Below are 19,656 nucleotides of genomic sequence, written 5' to 3' on the forward strand. Positions count from 1 at the left end.
CAATAATTTCCACTAAACCGGGAAAAAATTACGTATTTCTCATTCAATTAAACAACCAGAAAATGCTGTTCCCTTTCCTGACATTCTCCAAGTTGTCTGGAGCATGGAAACAAAATTTGGGTCCCCCCCTGAACTCAGTTCCTTGAGGTCCAGGCTGAGGTGTCCTGGGAAATCCAGGGGGGATGTTCCATCCCCACCTCCCCAGCCACGAGTCGGGTGGAGCTCCAGCTCCGAACTCTCCAGCAGGTCATCCTGACCAGCCCCAAACTCACCCTTAAAGGACTCCTAAACCCACAGATTCTCCATAAAGCCCCAGAAATATTCCCTGCACACCAAAGAAAAGATTTTTTGAAATCCAAGTGTGATTTCAATGTCAATTGAAGCCGTAGGAGACATTTGGTGTGCTCAGATCACGTTCAATGCCACCATCCCTTAATTATTAGTTTTCCAAGAGCCTGGATTTGCTGGGATAAGAACAGGAGAAGAAGCAAGACAATGCTGTAATTCTCAGTGCACCAGGATAGCTGGCATACAATTATTTTTAAAATTTATTAGGTTTCTAACGCTCTTTAACCCTGTAATAGTCAAAATTAGCCTTGCACTCAATGAAAACATAATGGACCATCCCTTCATTCCACCAGCACTAAAAAAAAACCCTAAAAAACACTAAAAGAAATCAGTTATGTGCTTTAAAGAGCAGCATTTAAACTGCTGTGGGTTTTCTTAATTATCCTTTTAAAGAGCGTTCTCAAAACTAAACTCTGTTTTCAGCCTCACGCAAATTTATCCAGCAACTCTTCCCCTGAACTCCCCAATTCCAGGCACTTCCTCCAATCAGGAATTCAGCACAGGCACAAACCACATCTCCAAGGACAGAAATTTGTATTAACTGTTAAATATTGGTAATGTGCAGCAATACTTTAACGAGCTCGCAGGATAATTAAATACCAAACCAGCACAATTAAGTGTGCATAATTTAGAAATGTTTAATATTTTACTTTCCAAAGGCACTCTTGCATCTGTTACACTCTCTGTTTTACAATGTAAATGGGGGCATCAATCAATTTATTCTGATTTAAATTAGAAGCAAGACCGTGCCTGAGCCACAAGTAACAAAACAAACTTAGTTCCTATTAGAGTTGGAGCATTTTCCTTTCAACATCCCCTCAGTGTTGGAGCTTCAGCAGTAAATCCCAAGGGATTTAGGAGGGGGGACTGGAAAAAAAAAAACAAGGGAGAGCAAGATGAGGAGGTTTTTGCCTGGTTGTACCTGCCTGGGCCTGTTAAAGGGATGTTTAACAAGAATAACTCATTTCTGAGATTTGCAACTAAATAAATGTCCTGATTCATTAAGCAAAAATATGGAATTTTGACACAGGAGAAATGTCCTGTCAGGGGGGATTTAAATTCCACATTAGCAGGTGACAGACATGGGGAAGTTCAAGAGAAGGAACATGAAAGGTGGGCAATAAATCTTGAAACGTGTGACAGCCAGCAAATAAAGTCATTTCCCACCAATAAGTGGATTGAGTGAAAAAAAGTGTGTTAAGAAAAAAAAAAATCACCTAATTTTTCCTTTCTCCAGGAATTCCTGCTGTAATAGGGGGGTAAAGGGTGGGAAGTTCTAATGGAACTTTTTTGGTTGCTCTCAACGCCCTCGGAAGGCAGAGAATTATTTCACCCAAAGCTTCATAACCCATCCTTCTCCCCCAATTCCAGAGATGGGAAATAATCCTATTTTTCTTATTTTATTTCAGCCATGAGACGTTTTTGCCATCCCCTTCATTTGAAATGATTAATAAAAATAATAATTTTAATTAAATGATTAATTAGGTATATATTTATTCTATACATATATATTTACTTGCATATAGTCATATATTTATTATATAAATATATTATTTGTAATTTATTATATAAATAAATATTATTATAAAATTATTGATAAAAATAATCATTTTAATTAAAAGCCTCACACGCCTTTACAAGTCTGTCCCTGCCTTAGATTGGACACAACAGCTGAGAATTGCTGCTTCAGCTGGGTGAGTAATCCCTACTCCACACACACTGGAAAGCTTTTCTTGCTCAGTACAATGGATAAAAGCATCAGGATTCCGTAATTCCACATTAAAAAAAAAAGAAAAAAATAGAAAATAATCACATTGTAAGCAATGATAAGAAGGATTTTATGATTCTCCTTTCAAGAGGATTAAACATGTGGTGTCCCTTTCAGGACAATTGGAGTTGTCCAGTTCCTGATCTTTAGGGTTCAGAAGTTTCTTGTAAAGCCATTTTTATCTGCCAGGACAGGGACATTTACTGGGATCCTTTTCATCTGCTCGGACAAAATCGTTTCTAAACTCTTTCACTGGATGTATTTCCACAAACTCCTTCCATCACCGGAGAGGCCAGGGAAATAATTAAGTATTTCTCCACAGAAGAGCCAAGTAAAAGGGTTTATTAACTAAAACATCTCGAGTTCTGCATTGAGAAGGGAATTGCAAAGAATTACCAACCACTGTTTCTCAGGCCCAACACTCCCAAATGGGCCTTTTGGTCCTGCCAGGGCACCAAAACCAGCAAATTTGGATGTTCACTTCACCTCCCACCATCACCCCTACAGAGGATTCTCCAGCTGTGAATCAGTGGCACTGAAAAGCCAATTTTCCCCAATTCCAGCTCTTGGATTTGGGCAGGAATTGGGAGAGTCACAAAGCTGCTCATCACTTTGGGGAAAGGCCTCGGTGAGGGCCTTTCCACCAGCAGGAAAACAGGGTCGGGGAAGGAGCTCAGAGGGAATCTTTGAGGTTGGAAAAGACCTCCAGGATCATGGAGTGCACTGTCAATGGCACTAAAAAGCCAATTTTGCCCAATTCCAGCTCTTGGATTTGGGCAGGAATTGGGAGAGTCACAAAGCTTTCCTGGGAAAGGCCTCGGTGAGGGCCTTTCCATCAGCAGGAAAACAGGGTTGGGGAAGGAGATCAGAGGGAATCTTTGAGGTTGGAAAAGACCTCCAGGATCATGGAGTGATTACAATGTAATGTAATCACTCCACTCAATGTCAGTGGCACTGAAAAGCCAATTTTCCCCAATTCCAGCTCTGGATTTGGGCAGGAATTGGGAGAGTCTCAAAGCTGCTCATCACTCCTGGGAAAGGCCTCGGTGAGGGCCTTTCCACCAGCAGGAAAACAGGGTCGGGGAAGGAGCTCAGAGGGAATCTTTGAGGTTGGAAAAGACCTCCAGGATCATGGAGTGATTACAATGTAATGTAATTACAATGTAATGTAATCACTCCACTCAATGTCAGTGGCACTGAAAAGCCAATTTTCCCCAATTCCAGCTCTGGATTTGGGCAGGAATTGGGAGAGTCACAAAGCTGCTCATTACTCCTGGGAAAGGCCTCGGTGAGGGCCTTTCCATCAGCAGGAAAACAGAGTCGGGGAGGGAGCTCAGAGGGAATCTTTGAGGTTGGAAAAGACCTCCAGGATCATGGAGTGATTACAATGTAATGTAATCACTCCACTCAATGTCAGTGGCACTGAAAAGCCAATTTTCCCCAATTCCAGCTCTGGATTTGGGCAGGAATTGGGAGAGTCTCAAAGCTGTTCATCACTCCTGGGAAAGGCCTCGGTGAGGGCCTTTCATCAGCAGGAAAACAGGGTTGGGGAAGGAGCTCAGAGGGAATCTTTGAGGTTGGAAAAGACCTCCAGGATCATGGAGTGCACTGTCAGTGGTACTAAAAAGCCAATTTTGCCCAATTCCAGCTCTCAGATTTGGGCAGGAATTGGGAGAGTCACAAAGCTGCTCCTCACTCCTGGGAAAGGCCTCGGTGAGGGCCTTTCCATCAGCAGGAAAACAGGGTCGGGGAGGGAGCTCAGAGGGAATCTTTGAGGTTGGAAAAGACCTCCAGGATCATGGAGTGCACTGTCAGTGGTACTGAAAAGCCAATTTTCCCCAGTTCTAGCTCTTGAATTTGGGCAGGAATTGGGAGAGTCACAAAGCTGTTCATCACTCCTCAGAAAGGCCTCGGTGAGGGCCTTTCCATCAGCAGGAAAACAGGGTCCGGGAAGGAGCTCAGAGGGAATCTTTGAGGTTGGAAAAGACCTCCAGGATCATGGAGTGCACTGTCTATGGCACTAAAAAGCCAATTTTGCCCAATTCCAGCTCTTGGATTTGGGCAGGAATTGGGAGAGTCTCAAAGCTGCTCATCACTCCTGGGAAAGGCCTCGGTGAGGGCCTTTCCATCAGCAGGAAAACAGGGTCAGGGAAGGAGCTCAGAGGGAATCTTTGAGGTTGGAAAAGACCTCCAGGATCATGGAGTGCACTGTCAGTGGCACTGAAAAGCCAATTTTCCCCAATTCTAGCTCTGGATTTGGTCAGGAATTGGGAGAGTCACAAAGCTGCTCATCACTCCTGGGAAAGGCCTCAGTGAGGGCCTTTCCATCAGCAGGAAAACAGGGCCGGGGAAGGAGCTCAGAGGGAATCTTTGAGGTTGGAAAAGACCTCCAGGATCATGGAGTGCACTGTCAATGGCACTGAAAAGCCAGTTTTCCCCAATTCCAGTTCTTTGATTTGGACAGGAATTGGGAGAGTCACAAAGCTGCTCATCACTCCTGGGAAAGGCCTCGGTGAGGGCCTTTCCATCAGCAGGAAAACAGGGTTGGAGGTTGGAAACCAGAAAATCTGGATGTTCAGTTCCTCTCTCACCATCACCCCTACAGAGGATTCTCCAGCTGTGAATCAGTGGCACTGAAAAGCCAATTTGCCCCAATTCCAGCTCTTGGATTTGGGCAGGAATTGGGAGAGTCACAAAGCTGCTCATCACTCCTGGGAAAGGCCTCGGTGAGGGTCTTTCCACCAGCAGGAAAACAGGGTCGGGGAAGGAGCTCAGAGGGAATCTTTGAGGTTGGAAAAGACCTCCAGGATCATGGAGTGCACTGTCAATGGCACTGAAAAGCCAATTCCAGCTCTTGGATTTGGGCAGGAACTGGGAGATTCACAAAGCTGCTCATCACTCCTGGGAAAGGCCTCGGTGAGGGCCTTTCCATCAGCAGGAAAATAGGGTTAGGGAAGGAGCTCAGAGGGAATCTTTGAGGTTGGAAAAGACCTCCAGGATCATGGAGTGATTACAATGTAATGTAATCACTCCACTCAATGTCAGTGGCACTGAAAAGCCAATTTGCCCCAATTCCAGCTCTTGGATTTGGGCAGGAATTGGGAGAGTCTCAAAGCTGCTCATCACTCCTGGGAAAGGCCTCGGTGAGGGCCTTTCCACCAGCAGGAAAACAGGGTCGGGGAAGGAGCTCAGAGGGAATCTTTGAGGTTGGAAAAGACCTCCAGGATCATGGAGTGCACTGTCAATGGCACTGAAAAGCCAATTTTCCCCAATTCCAGCTCTGGATTTGGGCAGGAATTGGGAGAGTCACAAAGCTGCTCATCACTCCTCGGAAGGCTTCGGTGAGGGCCTTTCCACCAGCAGGAAAACAGGGTCGGGGAAGGAGCTCAGAGGGAATCTTTGAGGTTGGAAAAGACCTCCAGGATCATGGAGTGATTACAATGTAATGTAATCACTCCACTCAATGTCAGTGGCACTGAAAAGCCAATTTTCCCCAATTCCAGCTCTGGATTTGGGCAGGAATTGGGAGAGTCACAAAGCTGCTCATCACTCCTGGGAAAGGCCTCGGTGAGGGCCTTTCCATCAGCAGGAAAACAGAGTCGGGGAGGGAGCTCAGAGGGAATCTTTGAGGTTGGAAGAGACCTCCAGGATCATGGAGTCCAACCTGTGACCCATCCCCAGAGCACTGAGAGCCAGCCCAGGCCTCTCTTCATTCCAGGATTAAATGTGTGTTCCAGCCAAGCATCAGGAAACAAAGGCACCACCACCGGCTCCAGGGCTTTCCAAAACCTCTCTATCCCCTTCACACGGACCCAAGCTCTCCCAAATCCCACAGGATCGCTGATGGAAGAGGCTTTACCACAGTCTTGCAACCCTCCATGATTCCCCTGGCTCTGCCTTTCCACAGTTGGACTCAATAATGATCTTTCCAGTGCCTAAAGGGACTCCAGGAGAGCTGGAGAGGGTCTGGGGACAAGGCAGGGAGGGACAGGATACAGGGAATGGCTTCCCAGTGCCAGAGGGCAGGGTTAGGTGGGATATTGGGAAGGAATTGCTGGCTGGGAGGGTGGGGAGGGGCTGGAATGGATTTCCCAGAGAAGCTGTGGCTGCCCCTGGATCCCTGGAAATGTCCAAGGGCAGGTTGGAGCAACCTGGGCTAGTGGGAGGTGTCCCTGCCCATGGCAGGGGGTGGCACTGGATGAACTTTAAGGTCCCTTCCAACCCAAACCAGTCCATAATTCTCTGATCTCAAAGGTCTTGTCCAACCTACGGGACTGGTGAAGAAATCCAGTAGGAAGGAGGATGGAAAGAATGATGCAGAATTTTCCAAGCACTGCTAAGGTGGAAGGGGAAGCACAGGGGGATCCAGAGAGGCAAATCTATAATTAAACCAGGAAAAGGCCAGAGTGATGGAAACAAGAGACTTTTGTAACAATTCTGCATCCACAGTGGAGCTCCCCCACCTGTGCTGAACACCTCTGAGGAAACTTCTAGCAACAAAACTCTTAATATTCCAATCAATTAAGCTGCAAGATGCACTGCAGGACACAGGAGCAGCTATTTTCCCTTTGCAAATCAGTTCAACAGCACAAAGATAATCTGTGATCTCTGAACTGGCCAATGACCAGATCAGGACCCACATTGTCACCAAGCCTTGGCAAGATTTCAGAAAACATTTAAATCAACTCGTTACCCTTGAGAAATCTGAGACCAGTGGGGCTAAAATTGGCTGAGAAATTCCAAAGTTACCCTGGGAAAGAAGGAAGAGAAAAATAAACTAAACAGGAGCCCGTGAAGCAGCGACAGTGGGAAAAAACAAGCAGTGAAAGTGTGTCTTTCCAGGGAAAGGTTAATGAAAGAAAAAAGAGTTTCACCCAAAGATAACACTCATCAATACATCTGTTGATCCCATTGAACAGATTTCCCAGAGGTTGGAGCTGCATGGAAAGATAAATCAGCACATCAAACTCCTGCCCTGGACATTTAAGGCCACGTAACAGCCAAGCACTAAGTTTTAAAGGGATTAACAATTTTCCAGCAGGAGCTGATTATTCAGGGGGGAAAAAGGGTCACTATCTCCACATCAAATCATAAGGACAGGGAAAGCAGTAATTCCACAATTGGTTTATCCAGCTCAGATGAAAAGCACGGCCAGGGTCGTAATTCCTGACTGGGGAAGAGGGAAAGAATTTCAACAACCTCCGTGCAAAGACCCTGCACGTGAGAATCCCTTGGAATGGGAAGCAGGGGAGCAGCTCCAAGGATTTCCTCATGCCTTGAGGACACTCCCACTCTCTGACATGTTTATTTTGGAGAAGGAGCTGGAAGTTAATTCAGTGACAAAGTGGCAGCACGCTTCTTTCACGGGATGGTAACAGCAGGAGCCACGGGGGCAGATTAAAAACAGGCAATATTCATCATTTCAAAGAAATGCACCCCAAAAATAACTCCTGGCACAGGCACAGGGGATTTATTTCTCCCAAGGAAAGCGGTGGCTTAAAGCATCATAATGTGTCCTTCCCCAGCTTTATATTTAATCTCATTTATATTTCAATTTAATTATGAGCACGCAGCCCCAGCGTTGCCAGCTCAGAAATGTGGCCCTGTGTCGCTGCTTTTAATAATAAACTGCAAACAGGCAGTAAACAAGCCCAAAACTATGATGTTTATGGCTCCTTTCATTATTCACAAATTACACAGAAATGCTGGAACATTTAAAAGTCTCACAGAACCATTAATCCAGCACCTCTGTTTTTAATAAAAATAACTTTGCAGGGGTCTGGGCCCTCAGCTGATGAAATACTTGCACCAGCTCTCCAACTATTTAGTTTATTGTTTTAGTGTTATTAGTTGTTAGAAAACCAAGATATTACAGATGGATGGAGTGAATGGGATTATTGCCAATTAACAGATCCAATTCCACTCCAGGAATAAACCACCTTTAGTAGGTTAATCCAGCACAAACCAGCAACTGGAAAAGCACCTCAAATACCACAAAAGTGGATTCAGGGATTGAATTAAAAGTGCAGGGAAAAAGAAAGAGGCTGTTCCAGTGGATAAGAGGTGAAATATGAAAATCCTAAGGAGAAGGAATAATCTGTCAGCAAAGATGCTCCCAATTAGTTCAGAAATACAGGAGAAATTCACTTTTTTCCTCGTGGAAAACAATCTCTTTTCTCCTGAATAAAAGCAGCCAGTGAGTTCAACACAAACACAAGTGACAACTGAGTTTTGCCTGAGGACCAAAGGGATGCTTCTCCAAAAATTCCAGCTTCCTGGAATTTCAGATGAGCACCAAAGTCATTCTTCAACCACTGCCTTTACTAATTCTTCCCACCAATTTCTGCTGCTATTTCTTTTTTCCCTCCTTAAATTTAATGATTCCATCTCCCCTGGCTGAGAAATGTCAATTAGTAGCATCAAGGATTAACTGAGTCCTTCCTCTCAGGATGATTCCTCATAAAAGAAAGCCCAAGAAATAAAGAAAATGGTAAAGAAAATGAACAAAAAAAAAAAAAATCAAGCATCTTGGATGAACCACTCGATTCCTTCAGGGTAAAATTCCAGAGATTAAGGAGAACAGGCTGGGATGAACCTCCATCTCTCACCCCCAGCCTGAAGGAGCAGCTTGGAATAGATCCTTGGTTTTTAGGTGATTAACATGAGGTGACATCAAACAAGGTTAATGAGGCTAAAAATGGGAATCAGATAAAGCAGCTCCGGGAAGAATTGCCAGAGGGACACAACCAAGCTGGTAAAAACAGGGAAGAAATGTCCTGTCCCTCCTTTTTAAATTTAGATTTCAAACCAACAGCTTGGAGCACCTGAAAAGTGCAATTTTCAGGCTGCTCTTCCCCAAAACTTCAGTGATAAATTTTAACATGAGATCACTGAAAGTCAAGGAGTTCAGAGCACGTGGAAACCAGGATAGGGGGGAAAAAAACCAGGAGCAGGAGGTAAAAGTGCATCCCATTCCCTTGAGGAAAAGCAGTCTCTAAGTGGGACCTGCTGTTTAACTAAAAAACAACCAACCCAGAGCTTTGCAGCAGCACAAAAAAAAAAATACACTTAACCTGCCTCATCTGACAAGTGATGAAGAGCTTTAGTAACACTTGGCTGCTGCCTGGAGATGAAAGAATAAAACAAAGCTTCTCTTCTCATCTTAATGTGATAAATCACCCATTTAAAATGTTCTGTTCTATCCCACTGAAGATTCTCTGCCTGGTAAATAAATGGTGATGGGAAGAAAAAGCAGAGTTTACTATGAAAAGCAAAAGGTTTTATTACTTGGAGGCCTGCAAGTTGTGTTATACCAAAGAAGTGGTGTTTTTCAATAATAGAAAGGGAAAAAAATGCATTTAAACTCCTCTACTACTTGGAGATAAATTTGGATAAGAACATCTATTGTGCTGTAAGAGCAGAGAGGATTCCAGGCAGCAGAATAACAATTTCCTTTATGGTGTTATCAAGACTGACACTGGTGAAATCAAGCAGCTCTAATTTGGTCATTGGGGTTTATTCGTTAAAAATATCGATACTTTTGAATTTATTCCTTAAGATAAAAAAAAAAATCATTCACTGCTCTAAATGACTTCTATTCCAACAATCCCTTAAATTACAAAGCCCTTTATCTTTGCCAATATCTGGTCTTTTTGACCCAGAATCCCAGGAAGGTCTCTGAAGGACAAAGGAGGAGCAGGAGGGGTTTATCCTGATCCTGCAAGGACACACGTGGGAGATTTCCAACAAGGACCAGGGCAAATGTCTCCAAAAAAGGCATTTTCTCCCATCAAATTCTGATTTCTAATGGAGAATGTAACCAAAATTAAGAAAAAAAGACAGAAAAACGATCAGAACAGGTTGCCAGATAAGGTTTTAAATAATTTTAACACTAAAAAAACCCAAAACACGGAAAATCCACCACACAGTCTTGCCACAAGTCTGGCTTAAAAACCAGTGTTTCCCCAGTTTTTGGGTTGAGCTCAGGAGAAATTAATCCAAGGACCACACTTATGAGAAGTTAATACAAGAACAGTGATTTTCCAGGGTGATTTTCCTGCTCAGTCCTGGAAGATCATCTATTTTAAGCAGGCATAAATCAAAAAAAGCAGGTGGTTCTAACTCTTATCTCCCAAGAATTGCTAAGGAAATATTTGGGATGTGCTTGTTAAAGAGAAGGGGAATTCATTGCAGTGAACCTGCCTGAGACCTGGGGACTTGTAAGAGGACAAGGCCTGACATATCCAGTGCTCTTCCTTTAAATTCCATTTGGAATATCCCAAGTTCTCTCTCAGCTGTAAAATGAGAACCCCCCAAAAATCAATTAAATGTCCCCCTGATATTTGACAAAACTCACTGGATTGGGTTTCTCCCTGACCCTCACGTAGGGATCAATCCCACAGGCTCTTGAAAACCTAATTCCTCCATTTTCAGAACCCCTGGAAACCTCAGAATTCCAACCTGGCCTCGGACACTTCCAGGGATCCAGGGGCAGCCACAGCTTCTCTGGGCAACCTGGGCCAGGGCCTCACCCCCCTCATCATAAAAACCTTCTTTAATCCAACTTAAAATAAATTTGTATCGTGTCAAACTCCTGGCTAATATCAACACAAATGTCATTTCTTGGAGTATATTTAAATTATATTTAAATTTATTTCAGTTAAATATTTCAGCTGTCCTTGGAGGGTGTTTCTGGATGGTTCAGATCACTGCACACCAAGTTAGGATCACACCACACGTGGTCAGGCAGGAGAGCATTAGATGAGGTCAGTTGTAACATCACATTTTAGGTTAAAATTGTGGTATTTGCAGGAAGAGTTTCAACACCTTTTGCCTTTCATTCCTGTTCCACCTTTAGTTTAAAATGCCTCATTCCACGGGATGTCTGAGCACTCCAAATGCAATGAGAACAGGCAGCCAAAGGTGACACCTCAAAGACAATATTCCAGAGAAGAAGCCAAATGCAGCTTTGGAATTGGACACATCTTGGGAATACAGGGAGTAACCCAGGCACATTCCAGCTCTTTTCCTTCACACCTTAAAAAATTTCTGTTCATAAGTGAGACGAACATCCATCAGGTTCTGCATGGCCATGGAATGGTTTGGGTTGGAAAGGACCTTAAAGATCACCCAGTTCCACCCTCTGCCATGGGCAGGGACACCTTCCACCATCCCAGGTTGCTCCAGCCTGGCCTTGGACACTTCCAGGGATGAAGCACAAATTCCTCTTACACAATTATGTGTCTTTTCCACACTCAATAACATCATTTATTGGTTTTTCCAGCTTAATTTCAGCCCCCTTTCAGGAGGACACACCCAGAGGCCTCCCCAGAACCCCTCCCGTGTCACACAGACACCAAAACCTTCATTTGTGCACTCCTGGCTTCACCTCCCCTGCAGAATTCCACCTTCCCTCTGCTCCTGCAGTCCAGTGACAGGAATGTCAGGCTGCACTGGAGATTTGCTGCTGCACTGACAGAGGTTGAGTTTGGCACCTTCAGGGAAGCCACAAAACATTTCACCTTTGGATAATAAAATCCCTCCCATCAAGAGTGAACCTTTAGCCCAAAAAAACATCAATGCACATCACTGCAAATAAAAGCTACCTGTGACAATGCAGAGGCAATGCACTGTTATTATTAATATTAATATTAATCTATAATGTGCAAATCGTGGCTTTCCAGGCTCCCAGTGGTCCCAGTGAGTTGCCTGAGGACTCCCACCTGATTTATGTCAGGTTTAAAGGACCACTAAAGTTTAAAACCCTTTATGAGGATACCTAGAGGAGAACAAATAAACCAAAAGCAGAGCCCAAGCTCTCCTGGATCCTGAAGGAAGGGGGTAAATCCACATGGAACTGGCTGAGCTTCTCCTGGTGTCTCCCAGCAAAGGGGATCAACCCCAGCATTGCTAAACCTGGTTTTTTTTTTCCTTTTCTAAAAATAAGGGGAATCCCACCAATGGAAATCACAAATGTCAGTTCATCTTTCAGTTTACACAGAGAAAAAAAAAATCTTGTTGCAACAAAAGGGTGGATGAGCAATTAATGCCTCAAAGGGCAAAGAACCCACGGGGTTTTTATTTGCAGAGGGTTCTTGCTCAACTGGCACAAAATTTAGGCAAACTCTGTAAACTTCCAGACACTCATAAAAACTGCAAACACAGAATTCAAAGTCACAGGCAATGCTGCAGAGCCTCCAACAACACTGATCATCAGCTCTTCCAGTTTTACTTCTTTTTCCACGCAGTACCTGACGAGCCATAATTATTAAATATCCTCAGGACACGCTGCAACTCTTTAAAAAAAAAATTCAATAAAGAGAAATCTCCCTAAAAAACAAACAAGGAACAAGGGCAATGACTCTGGTGTCAGAGTTCTCTGGGGCTGCAGGTGGCAGGACACCAGTCCAGGTGGTCCCAGTGGTCCCTTCTCACCTTCAAAGGCTCCAAAATGCTCTGTTTGACTGAGTAAATGGATTCCCACACCCAAACCACGGAATCCTTCAGGCTGGAAGGGGCCACAGGAGGTTATTTTGTCAACCTTTCTGCTCCTGGCAGGGTCAGCCTTGAGATCAGCCCCAAATTGCTCAGGGTTTTTCCACACTCACCTTGAAAGCTTCCGAGGATGGAGACCGGGCAGTGTCAGCGGGAAAACCCTCCCGGCGTCTCAGTGGTCTCATCCTGGCAAAGTTATTCCTTATTTCCACTCTCCTGCTTCACCACCCACCATCTCCTGCCCTCACACAATCAGCAGTGTGAAGAACCAGCTTCCCAATAATCCCCAGAGCTCTGGGAATGCTGCTGTTGGGCGTCCTCAAAACCTTCTCTGCTCGATTTTACTCGTTGCTCCAGCCATTCCAGGGCCCTCTGGAGAGCAGCTTTGCCCTCCAACTGCCCCCTAAATTTGGGATCACCTGCATGGAAGTGCCTCTACTCCACTTCCTGCTCCAGGACATGGATCAAGCTGTTCCACTCCTGCAGAATCCCACTCCAGCAGCTCCAGGGAGAGTCCGACCCAGCGGCCACAACCCTCCGACCCTGCCCATCCAAGCAGGGTTTGTAACCCTGAGTTATCCCAACCTGGATCCAAGGATACTGGGAGAGCTGAGCACCTTGCTCAAGGGGAGGTAAAGGACACCTGGGCCTTCTCCTGACCCCCAAATCCACTCATTTTCCAGCCTGGCTGAGCTTCACCCTCATGCTGGGCTTGTTTTTACCCCAAAGCTCCATCAGCAGCCAGCCCAGCCTCCCAATATATCCAGTCACATTCCTGAGGGCTGGAATGGACTGTTCTTCCACTTGGAAGAGGTTTGTCCTTGAGGATCTCACATCTTCCCTCAAATCTGCCTCTGATGTGACCCCACCAACCTGCTCTCTCCAGAAGTTTGCTCTCCCAAAGTTCAGTTAAATCCTGGTTGTCCCTCCAGTTCCAACCTAATTCTTCAAATCCCCATTCCTGGACATCCCAACGATCCTTCTGACCGAGCCAAGACACCCCAGGCCATGGAAACTCCACCAAAAGACAGAAATCAACCTCCCCTCCAAAAAAAAGCCATCAATCCCCAAAAATCAAGCCATGAAAAATGCAAAGGTCTAACCCAATTCCTCCACAATTACTCCACAAAAATTAGAGTTTGTGACAAATCTTTGACTGATTTGTTCTCAAAATGACAAAAATAACAAATACAGCTTAAAAAAGGGGGGAAAATGTGTCCTCAGCATCATCTGTTTCTGCAAAGGGGGGAAAAAAGCTTGTCTGAGGTGCTGAGACTCCTGAGAATTTAAGCATTTCTTCTTCTTCCTTTTTTTTTTTTTGCCCCCATAACAAACCATTAGTGGATTTTCCAATATCCACTAAGCAAAAATGAAGGAAAGCATTCCCTTTGTCTGCTCTGACTGAAGCTTTAGTAATACACACCCCCAGCAAAAAAAAACCACAAAAAAAATAAAAAAACAAACCCACCCTTGTTGTCTGACCAAATTACCTTCCATCAATATTGCTTTAGGAATTACAGGCAGACTGGAAAGATTTTACACCTGTTAAATATTTTAGTGCATTTAATATCACTCAGAAGTCAGAAAGTGATCCAGGCAAGGCTCAGATGCTTTAAGATGTTGTATTTAGATGTCAGGTGCCCGTGTAAGTGGATGTAATTTCATTTTCTGGCCCCCCAAGTGAAGTCAATAAATTCATCCTTATTGGCAAGCACCAAGATGCACCTTCTTTCATGTAACCTCATCCATTATTCCTCCAGCAAAATATCCATGATTTCACTTGAGGAGAGGGCTGGGTTGAACAGCTCTAATGTTTCTCCCTCCAGACACCTTTTTTTATTCTTGTAAAGTGCTCTTGGGCTGGGATGTAAAAGAACTGCACCAAACCCACTCCTTCTTCAAGCAGAAATGCTCCAGAAGGTTTTCCAAGCTCGGGAACGCTCAAGGAATTCTCAGAATCACAGGATGGTTTGGGTTGGAAGGGACATTGAAGACCATCCAGTTCCAAACCCAGTTCCAAACCAGCACCTTCCACCATCCCAGGGTGCTCCAACCAGGATTTGAGCACTTCCAGAGATCCAGGGGCAGCCACAGCTTCTCTGGGCAACCTGGGCCAGGGCCTCTCTTGGGCTGGGATGTAAAAGAACTGCACCAAAACCACTCCTTCTTCGAGCAGAAATACTCCAGAGGGTTTTCCAAGCTCGAGAACTCTCAAGGAATTCTCAGAATCACAGGATGGTTTGGGTTGGAAGGGATGTGAAAGATCATCCAGTTCCAAACCCAACACCTTTCACCATCCCAGGGTGCTCCAGCCAGGATTTGAAGACTTCCAGAGATCCAGGGGCAGCCACAGCTCCTCTGGGCAACCTGGGCCAGGGCCTCCCCACCCTCTCAGCCAGGAATTCCTTCCCAAAATCCCAGCTAAACACATTCTCTGTCACTTTGAAGCCATTCCCCCTTGTCCTGTGCCTCCAGCCCTTCTCCAAAGTCTCTCCCCATCTTTCTTGCAGACTCCCCTCAGGTACTGAAAGGCTGCACTGAGGTCGCCCCAAAGCCTCTTTTCCAGGCTGAACAATCCCAATTCTCCCAGCCCTTCCTGACAGGAGAGATCCTCCACCCCCCTGATGGACTCAGTGACCTCCTCTGGACTTGCTCCAAGTCTTTCAATAAATAAAAATATCCAAAAGAATGAAAAAACCCAAAGCCCCATTTCCCCCCCACACACAATGAGAAACGAAAGGAAGGCTCGAGGTGGGATATTGGGAAGGAATTCTTGGCTGGGAGGGTGGGGAGGCCCTGGCACAGGCTGGGAATTAGCAAAGAATTCCTGGGATGTCCCAGCCTTCACCTCCAGCCCCCAGAGCCCAAATTCCCAGGTGCTTGTTCACAAGATCATGTCCTAACTCAGGTTTAAGGATGGAAAGGCAGCAAAGAGCACAGGGAAAGCAGGAAGGATGGACAACTGTTATTTTATATAAATCCTTTACCTAGAATAATTCATCACCAAAGCAAAATACAGGCAAAAAAAAAAAGAGAAAGGTACTATTTAAAAACATCAAAAAAAAGATTCTCTTTTTGGTTGGAATGAGATGATCCTGGAGGTCCCTCCCAACCCAACCCACTCTGGGATGGTGTGACAGACACCTTCAATCAAGCACCAGGAAAACAACTTTAGGCTTCAGAAGAAAGAAAGATGCTCCTTCTATTTACTCCAGTCCTGCTGCAAAGCTGCCACAGGGCTTGGTTTTAATCAGTGCTGAGTTCCCTGGGTTGGGTTGGTTTTTTTTAAGTATCAAGGCAAAAGGCCCCGAGGGAGTTTCCTGTTATCAGGAATATTTCTGGAGCACTGATAAGAGCCTTCCTTGGACTTTAGAGGTTCCCCAAATCTCCAGCTGCAATCTCTGCTCTTCATTTCCACTCCTGTGCTGAAATATTTTAAATCAGAGCAGTGGCTGCCTGGCACAGACACTGTTTGATGCATCAGAACAGGCCTCAGTAATGAAATATAAGGAGTAAAGAAAGCCACCCATCTGTGTGTCACTTATTTCCACCCTTCCATAGCAGGAAAACAGCATATTTTCCTTTTAATGTTTGCTGGAGTGTATTCCAACAGAACTTCAGCAGAACAAAGCTCAGTGCTGATTAAAGAAGCAAGAATTTGCCCTTCAGAACTCAAGAATTATTTGGGTTTTTGCTTGTTCTGTGGTGTTTTCAACAAGTTTTTAATGACAATACTGTGGAAAACCAAGTCTGATGAGCAGATGTTTTGCACTTTAATGTCAGAAGAAGACCAAGAGGAACTTTAAACTCACATAAAAACCCACAAAAATAAGTTAATGTCAAGAAGCTCATCTCTCCAAAAAGGGCAATGAGTTCATTACAAAGCTCTGAAGGGCAAATTTGATTTTCCTTCCTTCCCCCCAGTTAAAAGCCCAAAAAAACAGGAGCAAACCTGCACCTGAGGAGCGGGGGGATCTCCCAGAGGGTGAGGAGGGTTCCTTCATCCGATCGATGAGGCTGTCGGAGAGCTGGAAAACACAACACCATGCACGGTCAGGCTCCTTTGGATCCCATCTCCCAGGGAAATGAACTCAAACTTCCCCAAAAAAAGAGCCCAGACAGCCAATAGAAGAGTTGACAGCTGGTAAAATTCAATTCCCAGAGCGAGAGAAACTTTTCTTTCCTCTTGTTTGTGAGGTGAGAGCTCCAAAAAACTGGATGGTGGCTCTCGTGGAAAAAGGGTGGAAAAATATAGGATACAGGGGAAAGGAAAGGGACCCTGGCACTCAGTGCTTGGAATTAATCAGAGTTTTTGCCTTTCTCAGTTATTTGGACACGAATATCCCACTGTGCAGGTGCAGAGAACTTGTCCCAGGAGACACCAATCCTGGGAAAGCCCTCCAGGGACTTGTGCAACACAAGCAAGGGGAGTCAAACACCGAGTTAATGGGAATCTGCACACACAGAAATAGTGTCCCAAATCAAGCAGAATCCAACAGAGCAACGCCCAGTTTCAGATCTGTGGAAGCTCATGGATAAAATGAATACAAGGAAAATAATTAAGAACATAAAAGCTTCGTTTGCAACTCATACCACGGAATCCCAGGATGGTTTGGGTTGGAGGGGACCTTAAAGATCATCCAGTTGCAAGCCCAGGGACACCTTCCACTAGCCCAGGTTGCTCCAACCTGGCCTTGGACACTTCCAGGGATCCAGGGGCAGCCACAGCTTCTCTGGGCAACCTGGGATAGAGAAACTTTGCTCTCTGGAATATAGAAAGATATATTCCACTCACATTACTGTCACCTCAAGAGTATTAAATGACCAGGAATTAAAAACATCCCCGTGCTGAGCCAGAATGAACTGGCTCACCTCCTTGAGAGGAAGAATAAAAGAGGAGTCATTGTCACCCCTGGGATGAGCTACATGCTGTCTTCCCTGGAGAAATTCCTAAGCTGCCAGGCTTCCTGAAGCTCTTTGTGTCACAAGTCCTTTCCTGATGTATTACAGGACTTCTGTTGGACGTACTTTCCCCCACAGAGGTCAGAGTCTCAGCATTTGGCACCAAGAAGGAAAATTTAACAGGTTCCCTCACAAAAACACTGAGTAGCTTTTTGAGGGAGAGCTGGGAATGTTCCCCTGGAGAAGAGAAGGCTCCAGGGAGAGCTGAGAGCCCCTTGCAGGGCCTAAAGGGGCTCCAGGAGAGCTGGAGAGGGACTGGGGACAAGGCCTGGAGGGACAGGACACAGGGAATGGCTTCCCAGTGCCAGAGGGTTAAATGGGATATTGGGAAGGAATTGCTGGCTGGGAGGGTGGGGAGGGGCTGGAATGGATTTCCCAGAGAAGCTGTGGCTGCCCCTGGATCCCTGGAAGTGTCCAAGGCCAGGCTGGAGCACCCTGGGCTAGTGGAAGGTGTCCCTGCCCATGGCAGGGGTTGGAACAAGACGATTTTTAAGTTCCCTTCCAACCCAAACCATCCTGGGATTGACGACAAACAGGGACACACAGGGAACGGCTCCGCGGTCGCACAGGAAGTCGGACACAGGGAATGTCAGGGAGCAGGACATGGGAAAGGGAGGAGCTCCGGCATGTGGAGGTCACGGAAAGGCAAACCCAGCTCCTCCAGTCACACATTTATCCTAAAACGGGTCACCGGGCTGGGAACACCCCCGGGGGTCCTTGTCCCGCCTGGAACAGCGGAGAGGGGGGAAATCACCGGGGGAAAGGGGAGGGAAGAGAGACAGGGGCAGGAAGAGACAGGGGCAGAGAAAGGGGCAGGAACAGGGACAGAATAACATGGGGGGGAGGGAGATGGAAGCGGCGGGTCAGCCCGGGCCGGGGGTGACTCGGAGCGCCCCGGCGTATCCCGGGGACCTCCCGGGCGGCGCCGCGCTCACCCTGACGCCCTTGACCACGGTGATATTCTCATTCTCGTCCGCCTCGAAGGTGACCCGCCGGGTGCTGCCGCCGCCGCCCATCTCGGCCCGGCCCGGGGACGGTCCCAAGGAGACTCTCCGAGCGCGCTGCCAGCGCCGCCCCGCAGCAACAACGCCGCTCATTGGCCCGCCGCGCGCCTCCGCACGTAGAACGGCGCTCCCCATTGGCTGATGCGGCGCGTTGCCATGGGAACGGCGCGGCCCCGGCCGAGGAGCGACAGGTACCGGAACCGTGCGGGAACTTTTTTCGGGGCGAACTTCGCCGGGTGGGTAAAAACTACAAGTCCCGTGATGCTCCGCGGCGGGAAAGGTTGGTGGGTGTTTGCGCATGCGCGGATCACGCTGGGTAATGTAGTCCTGACCATCTCTGATCCTGCCGGGATCCTTCCCGGGAGCGGCTGAGGGAGCTGGGAGGGCTCAGCCTGGAGCAAAGGAGGCTCGGGGGGACCTTCTGGCTCTGCAACTCCCTGACAGGAGGGGGGAGCCGGGAGGGGGTTCGGGCTCTGCTCCAGGGAACAAGGGACAGGAGGAGAGGGAACGGCCTCCAGCTGTGCCAGGGGAGCCTCAGGTTGGACATCAGGAGGAATTTCTTCATGGAAAGGGTTGTCCAGCCCAGGGCAGGGGTGGAGTCTCCACCCCTGGAGGGACTTCAAATCCCTGTGGGTGTGGCACTTGGGGACACGGGGCAGTGGTGGCCTTGGCACTGCTGGGAATGGTTGGACTCCATGATCTTGGAGGTCTTTTCCAACCTAAACGATTCCAGGGTTCTGTGGGGTGGGGTGGGCTGAGTGCCCCAGGCTCCTCATCCCCTTTTCCACCCCATAACAGAATGAAATTCCCATTGGCACAGTCCCCTTGGCCACATAATTTTCTTGGAGAGGTTAATAATGTTCTTAACACCTAATCCATTCCCTTTCAGCCTGCAAGATAACCTGCATCTGGATGTGGCTGTTCTGGGGGCAAAACCTTCCCTGTGGATCCCAGGATATCCAACCTGAATACATTGTTTTGTCTCTCATCTGGTCCCTCTTTTACCTCCTGAAGCCCCAAATCTTCTGCTGGGACTTGGTGGCAACACACAAATAATAACAACCATGATATTTGGGAAGC

General features: G+C 46.5%; 1 protein-coding gene and 1 long non-coding RNA gene across 8 annotated transcripts in view; one reads left to right on the forward strand and one right to left on the reverse strand.

Moving 5' to 3' along the window:
• CHCHD3 (coiled-coil-helix-coiled-coil-helix domain containing 3) overlaps positions 1-18,891 on the reverse strand; it is a 145,340-nt gene extending 126,449 nt beyond the window's left edge. For 5 of the 7 annotated variants that reach the window (XM_064656604.1, XM_064656602.1, XM_064656601.1 and 2 more), the window contains exons 1-2: positions 18,508-18,891; positions 16,563-16,638 (exon numbers count right to left, since the gene is read on the reverse strand). In XM_064656604.1, coding sequence (XP_064512674.1) covers positions 16,563-16,638; positions 18,508-18,876 — 445 coding nt within the window. In that variant the 5' untranslated portion in view covers positions 18,877-18,891. The remainder of the gene's footprint in view (positions 1-16,562; positions 16,639-18,507) is intronic. The other 2 variants (XM_064656603.1, XM_064656600.1) reach the window with 1 other exon arrangement.
• LOC135415075 (uncharacterized) lies at positions 18,630-19,654 on the forward strand. Its single transcript, XR_010430964.1, has 2 exons — positions 18,630-18,767; positions 19,466-19,654. It is a non-coding gene; the product is annotated as an uncharacterized LOC135415075 (long non-coding RNA).
• The last annotated feature ends 2 nt before the right edge of the window (positions 19,655-19,656 follow it).

The sequence above is a fragment of the Pseudopipra pipra genome, chromosome 5, assembly GCF_036250125.1.
Source record: "Pseudopipra pipra isolate bDixPip1 chromosome 5, bDixPip1.hap1, whole genome shotgun sequence".
NCBI classification, from domain to species: domain Eukaryota; kingdom Metazoa; phylum Chordata; class Aves; order Passeriformes; family Pipridae; genus Pseudopipra; species Pseudopipra pipra.